The sequence below is a fragment of the Propithecus coquereli genome, unplaced genomic scaffold (genome assembly GCF_000956105.1).
Source record: "Propithecus coquereli isolate 6110/MARCELLA unplaced genomic scaffold, Pcoq_1.0 Scaffold159, whole genome shotgun sequence".
NCBI classification, from domain to species: domain Eukaryota; kingdom Metazoa; phylum Chordata; class Mammalia; order Primates; family Indriidae; genus Propithecus; species Propithecus coquereli.
The window spans coordinates 2,621,316-2,629,063 of record NW_012140413.1 but is presented as its reverse complement, the minus strand read 5'-3'; the positions used below and the strand labels follow the sequence as shown (position 1 = coordinate 2,629,063).

At 35.3% G+C, this 7,748-nt stretch overlaps 1 protein-coding gene across 2 annotated transcripts in view; it reads right to left on the bottom strand.

The window, feature by feature from the left end:
• Positions 1-7,748, bottom strand: part of SGCZ (sarcoglycan, zeta) — a 1,069,593-nt gene that overhangs the window by 39,506 nt on the left and 1,022,339 nt on the right. For both annotated transcript variants that reach the window (XM_012640949.1, XM_012640950.1), the window contains one exon: positions 5,877-5,999. In XM_012640949.1, coding sequence (XP_012496403.1) covers positions 5,877-5,999 — 123 coding nt within the window. The remainder of the gene's footprint in view (positions 1-5,876; positions 6,000-7,748) is intronic.

The window sequence follows — 7,748 nt, the reverse complement described above, 5'->3', positions numbered from 1 at the left end:
GTCTGCAAATTCTTTAGCACTTCTTTCATAAAACGGTGGAGGTTGTTTCAGAAAATTTGATAAAGCTTCCTTCTCTCTCTCTCTCTCTCTCTCTCGGCTTACTCTTCAAATATTACCTACCCATCTTCTTTTATCTTTCTTTTTATATTTTCTCAAGACACCTTCATATATCTCTAAATAGCTAGTAAAGAGTACGATTTTACATTTCTCATATTGAATATACAATTCCCACTTCATATATTTTTAACTCTGTTATTTTCTTCCTTCATCCATTGTCCAACATCTTTTATTTTTCTGCACAAGTATTTCTTATACAAATAACTAACAAGTAAGGAGAATAGTAATGGCATTTCAAATTATCATTTGGTGCAAATAGCATTTATCAAATGCCCAATTGCACCAGTGTTGGTCCTAAGTTATTTTCATATGCCTCTTTTTTTTTTCTTTACCAAAACCCTAAGTAGTAAGTGCTTCTTATAATGCTCCTTTCATAGAAGAAAAAACAGGCCTAGAGAGATTCAATAATTTGTAGAGTATAGGAGACAAAATAATGACCCTCACCCCCAGCCAAAGATGTTCACACCCTAAATCCTAGAGACTGTGAATATGTTATGCTATATGGAAAGAGGGAGTTCGCAGATGTAATTAAGGTTATTAATCAATTGACCTTAAAATAAGAAATTTATCCTGGATGATCCAGGTATCCAGATAATGTAATCTGGCAATGTAATCCCATGAACTATTAAAAGCAAATACTAGTTTTCCAGCTGTTGGCAGAAAAGGAAATAAGAGTGATGCAGTAGCAAGGGCACTGGAGAAATTCAAATCATGAGAGGGATTCAGCTCATGGTTCCTGGGGGCAGGATACTTAGAAAGCAGGAGAAGGCTGTGTGAGCATCCTCAGTGTGCAAATCCCAGGCCCTGACAGCCAGCAAGGAAACAAGAAGACGTCAAGCAGTTCTAGTTTTCCACATTCTACAAGTGATGTATTTTTTAAATGTCATTATGATATATAGGAAACCAGACTATTCATTTATAGAATGGCAGAATAAATTATACTTCCAAGAGCTTTTGTGGATCTAAGGCCTATAGCTATAAGAAGAACTTTAAATAGCAAATGAAAAATTTTGAAACCACTACACAGAGAAAAGTTAGTTGCTACAATCACTTTTTTCCCCTGTAAATGAATTGTCCTCTTTTATGACTCTCCTCACATCTCACAGTTTTCTATTATTCAATTATATTTTCAAGAAGTTTTGCTTTCACAAAAAAATAGAAAACATTTAATTTAAGCTTGGAAAAATAAAATAAGTCATGGAGAGGACCGCCAGGAAGGTGCCCAGAGGAAACAACTTATTTTGTGAAGATGACATAGTTTATTATTTACGTACTTCAAAACCTGAAATCGGTTTTTGCCTGGAGATTTGAGGGGAACGGAGTGGTACTAATCTTTAGTGTCTCTGAAATCTTTACCCTAGGTAAGTTTAAAAAGAAATTAGATAACTGAGTTGAATGGCTGATCCAAGTCTACAAACTTGAAATATTTCACCAGAGAAAATTAAGTGATTGCACATCACTTTTGTCAGCACCTAATCTAATCACATTTCTTCAGGGGCTATTCAGACAAAGCAGCTCTACCCCGTTGCCTGAGTATTACGACACTCCTGGCATTTGGACAGCTCAGAGGAACAATGGCCTACCTAATAGAAAGGTTGACTCCAGAGCTGACTGACCACAGGTGCCAATTTAATAGACAAGAACAAGGATGTAGAAGACGAGCTAATAAAAACAAACCAGAAAATATTGATTTTAACCTAGAAGCATGGTGTTTAATTTAAAAGACAGCTCTTCAGAAAATCCTTCATTCTGTTGTCAAACAAGCACTGGAACTTGTCTATCCTTCCAATCATTCAATTAGAACTGAGACAAAGGAGTCATACTCTTGGCATTCAAACAAACATTAGAGCATGGGGTGGATTCAGGTTGCTTCTCACTATTCTTTTAGGTTGGCAGTTTTAATTGCTACTGTCTGAAGAAAAAAGGAGATATTCTTTCTCTTTATACATGTAGCTATTTCCCCTTTTCTCATAGGCAAAATAGGTTTCAGTCAAACTAATAGCTTTAATTTAACATGAAAGTGTCCGACAGGGCTGTAGTCTTTCACTTTATAAAGTTGGGAGACTTATATTTCCATTTTGTTTTTTAAAGTTAATATACTTCTTGGAATACAAATGGAATTAACTGCAGTTGCAGTTGACAGATTCTGCCTGAAAGCACTAAATTTAAGAGTCTTCTGTGTGTAAGGTTTTTTTCCATTTATTTGTTTACTAGGTCTCAAAAGATAATTACATTAAGTAATATCATTGGCCAATAGTAGGGAATACAAAATGAAAACAGTTTTCAGGTGTTCATAGGTGAGCTAAAATACAAACCTCCTATACATTCAGTGATATGGAGAGAGCATATAAACTCAAATAAGCACGTTTAGATTAAGATTTAAGCAAGCTATTTTTGAATAGGAAAAGTAATATCAAAAGTTAAAAAAATCACAAATTTTAAGCATATGATTACTCATTATGGTGATGGGGTATTGACAGGTGGTGTTGTTCAGGTATTTATCATTTTACTTCTATCCTCTTGCATCCTAGGAGTATCTGAAGTATCAAGTAAATTCTTGCTTCTTTGCAGACAGAATAAATAAAAATATGCTGAGTCACTCCAGATCTGTGAATGATTTGAGTCATAAATGATTTTACCTTAAGTATATAGACACACCCATTGTCTAAATAAATGCATCCACTTCTGTCACCCTGCAATAAAAGTCTGTTTATAAGATGCCATTGTTCATAATGCGTCAAGCTAGAGGGATCTATTTCAATTTTAATTCTTATGAACATTGCTTAAATATAAAATGTTCATGCCACAATTTAAAATTCTAAAGTAAACTTCACACAGATCTCTTGTCACATGCAACTTTGAAGTCTTGTAGGCCCAGCTACCTAATTTATAAGCACCCTGGAGTCAGTGTCTCTTTGTAGTGTTATTTGTCAAGTGATTCAATCACTACTTTAAAGTATATGTGAGGTTACTAATCAATCTCAATGCCCTAAAACTGCATGCTACGCTACGTACATTTTTTTTTTGCTCGAAGCATGTGGAATTTTAAAATATATTTGCCTTCACTGTCTTTATTTTCCTTTATTTTAGGCAAAATAAAGGAAAAATCATGGGAAGGAATAAAGCTACTATAAAGTTAATATCTAGCATTCTGGTAAAGGAGTAGACCCGGCAGGAATTTTAGTGTGTGTGCATTTGTGTTTATGTTCGTATCTCTGTGTGTGTCTGTGGCTATATGGGCTTTTTGTGAGAAACAGTCATGTGAATGGCTAGTGGAGGGAACGCTAATAAAACTGAATTTAGCATTTCTTTATTAACATTGCAGAGCCTCTTATAAATCCACATCAGGTTAAAAGTCAGCATTATTTGCTACACGTGCTGTCATAGTTCTCTGGCATTTCTTTCATCCTAAGTGTTTAGCTTCAACCTCTTACAAAAACCTGCTTAGATTCTGCAATGATGGCCTCAAAATTTTATTACTTTATTATTTAAGATCTTCTGAAATCATATGATACAGACTTCTATTGTAAAACAAATTAATTAGGAGTATCGGAAATAATTAGAAAATATAGACCAATCAAGAGCGTTTTGAAGGATGAATGCAAGGCTATGTGCATATGAGACAGAGAAATAAGTGAAAATAAAAAGAAAGCTAGCCTGGGACATATTTATTTAACCATCTATGCATCCATGTATACCATACATATATTACACACATACACACTACACATATGGAGTGGCTAAGGGGGGCGGGGAAGAGGAGGGAGAGGGAGAGAGACAGAGAAAGAGAGAGAGAGTGTTAGCATAGATGACTGCCCTAAGGCACTTAATTGAAAAGCAGAAAAACTTAGATTTTATTTTAGGAAGCACTTTCTTACTTGACTTAGTCCAATTAACAGTTCAAGGATGGCTTCTAGGCTACCCAGCAAAAGAAGAAAAAGAAGCTGACTATCCACCTACTGCAAAGAAAAATAAAAAAGTCAATCAATGGCTCTAATTTTGTGAGAACAGCACTTTACTGGAACTATTATATTATGAAGACTAGTCAAGGTACAAAGATTAGAAGAAGTTAAGATTCCATGAGACCAGAAAAGCTGCCAAGAACTATACAACCTTCCTTTACTTATGACTACAAAGTACTCAATGGGAATATCTGATTATGGATTAAAGAAATTATGGATAAGTGTGTAATATCCTGAAAGGTATCTCAGGGTTATGCTGGTCTCAAGGGTGATAATAAGTAGGCATTGCCAGGGTTCGAAGATTATTAATATTGCTCGATCACCCTGAAGGCATTTCTACCCCAGGGATCCCAATGTTCCCACTAACCAGCAATTCAAATGTTAATGTTCAGGAGCCTAAAACCCTTTCTGATTTGCCTGTGTTCTGTGCCAAACAAAACACTCATGCTTTTTTTGTTTGTTTATCTTGTCCTTGGTTCCCTAAATCAGGACTCAAGAAGGTCAACTTGTGTCCTCCATGCATGCCTCCTTTCCTGACCTGCCCAGGGAGTCTTAAGAAAAAGGGGATCAAACCCGTGGGCATTCATGGACCACCCCCCAGACACCTACCCCAATGGTGCAGGCTCCAGCCCCTCAGCAGGGTCCTCTACAAGAGAAAGCAGGGATTGGGACAGTGGTGGCGGAGGTGGGGCTGGTGGAATGTGAGCCCAGGGATGCCCAGTGAGTCTCCCCATTCAGCAATTCTTACTGAATTTCATCACCATTTAATAATACACCTTTCTTGAAATCAACACAAACCCTGGTGTCTGGGACATTTGTAATATTAATATTATCTTTATTAGTAAATATAAAGAGCTAACACAACTACTTCATTATGTACTGAGAACATACTGAACACACACATGTAGGTACATAGATATTCCATGACCTGTTCCCAAACTCAAGTTTGCAAAGTACTAAGTCAAATTATATATATATATATTATATATATATATATTATATATATATATATATACACATTTTCTTCTTGTGCTTTTAAATGTGAACATCTTTGGGTACTTTTAAAGGATTTTAAAATATTTTATCAAAATAATATGTATCATGGTTACAAATCAAGTCATTTAGAAGAGATTATGCTTAAAATTGTCTTCATCGAATTCTTCCCCACTCCCAGTCCCACTTCTAACTCTTTCAATTTTTTGTTTTTGTTTGTTTTGTTTTTAATTTCAGCTGGTGGTTTACTTTAATGACCCTAATATTATAATAATGACTTTAATGACTTAAATAATATGTGTATAGCATTATTTCTTTACTTACATACTTTTAAGGATAATTATGTACCCTACAGAATACAGATTTAGTTTATTATATTATAACCTTTCTCTCCTACTGAATTCTAAAGTTGATATTTCCATTTTTGTTCTTCTTTCACATATCTTTTATTTTTAATTAATATCTCTATATTTTATTTGTCACCTTCAGAAACTTTTTCTCAGTATTTGCATTCCATCTTTTCTTCTACGACCCACCCACACTGCTTTCCTTCACCTACCTCCGCCTGAGAGACACAGCTTTACTTTTAAATCATTAAGGATGCTAATATTGACATTCTCTTCTGCAACCTCAACCAATGCCTTCCATGTAAGGACTATTTGAAAACTAAATATTGTGACATCATGATATTATGTGAGACTTCGTTTTAGGCCTGGCAATCATGCATCTTATTAAGTAGATTCTTGGGCAGTTGCATATTCTTTCAAGAAGTAAACAATGTTCCAAGACCTCAATCTACAGTACCTGTAACTTTCAGCTTTTCAGCCCCAATGGTAATCTCATCTTCATCTGCAGAAAACAGCACCCTGCCATCTTCACTGGCTCTCACTTCAAATCTTTTACACTGAGCTTCCACAGCATCAGCTCCTGTGGTCAGAGGAAAGGTTTAAAAATGAAACTGATATGCAGGAAACAATTAACATGTATGTTTTTTTAAAGAAAGAAATAGAAATGCATATATTATTTAGTTTGTTTTTCTCTGCTGTATGTTTTACATCTGAATTAGTATTTTTAAATTATTATCTTTTTCAGGAGGCTGAAATTAGTTTGGTAGACTAGTTCTGGGTTGGGTTGGTTGAGCATACAAGTGACCTCTAAATGTCTGATACAGTCTTCATAAGGTCTGTGGGTTTAGCCAGTTAAAAACAGTTCATATATCCACAAGAAGAGACAATATTTGCTTTTTTTTTCTGTTGCAGGCTGAAGACTTGGCATTAAACCTGGCATTGGCTGGATGCTCAGTAAATATTATACTTGTGGACTGAATGACTCTTAGGCTTTCTCGCTGCAGTGCAGACAATAGTACTAGCTACATCACAGGGTACTTGTAAAGTGTTATTCAATTGTGAACATTTAGTTACTCTACATTTCATAGATTCTAATTTGATATTTTCTACCCTTTACTCTAACTGAATTGGAATCCATTTTATAGTCAATCCTGAAATTACAAAGTTTTCTTAGTGTTCTCTAATGTATCTTCCAATCAATAAATTTCTTGATTTATTGATGTATGATATAAAATACATGTAATTACAAAATGGAATTGGAAATCTATTTCCAATGTTTTAGCCAATTTTGCAAATCAGTCTAAACCACAAATCCAGCTCTCATATTTGGAAAAATAATTAATTTGAGAAGGCTTTAGCAAGAAAATCTAAGTGGGCCTTGTAGATGAAAAATAACTAAGAAAGAAGAAATTTGGGGCAGTGGACAGGGGTGAGAAATTGACATTTCCATAACATCAATTTCTTTATTTTGGCATAACACACCTGGCACATGGATGTATATTTTCCCTTCCTGTGAAGATGTGATAGATGCCTTGTCTGCTATTTATATCAGAAGCTCTTGTCAGATACAACTCCGCCCAGTCAGGGATGTAGGCATACCACAACTTGTGCACGCTTCGTTTCATTTATCTTTATGTACTACCATTATTTATTAGATATATGACTCCCTTCCCCAGCAACTCAAAATATGAGATCAGCTTTGTATTACAAAATATCCTCAAATTTACAATTGTAACTGGTTTCTAGTGGCACTTAAGAGACACATATTAAATAGGTCAATGAATACTAGACTTAAGCTTTCTTTCCCTTTCTTTGGTCCCCAACCCCACTTCACCACTACTCCCAATCCTAGTCCATGAGCTGCAGAAAATTACACTGCCCCCTGCTGTCATAGCTTCTGAGGAGCATTAAAGAAAATGAAAAAGTTAATTAAAAACCCTGATAATGTGCAAGATAATTTCTCTGAAAACCAGATACATATTTTTCTTATATTCTGAAATTGCAAACATGTTTTTAGGCCCACACAGAACATTTCAAAAGCTTCAACTAGGGCTACACTAAGTAAGATAAAACTAGGGACTCACCAGTAAATTGGTTTCACTGATCAACATCTAAGTGCACATATAGGAATAACATTTATCGGGCATCGGGCAGATGGGAGTGGGGAGGAGGGGATGGGTATATACATACATAATGAGTGTGATGAGCACTATATGGGGGATGGACATGCTTGAAGCTCTGACTAGGGGGGCAAGGGCAATGTAACCTAAACATTTGTACCCCCATAATATGCAGAAAAAAATGACTTGGGCAGTCAAGTTCAAAATAG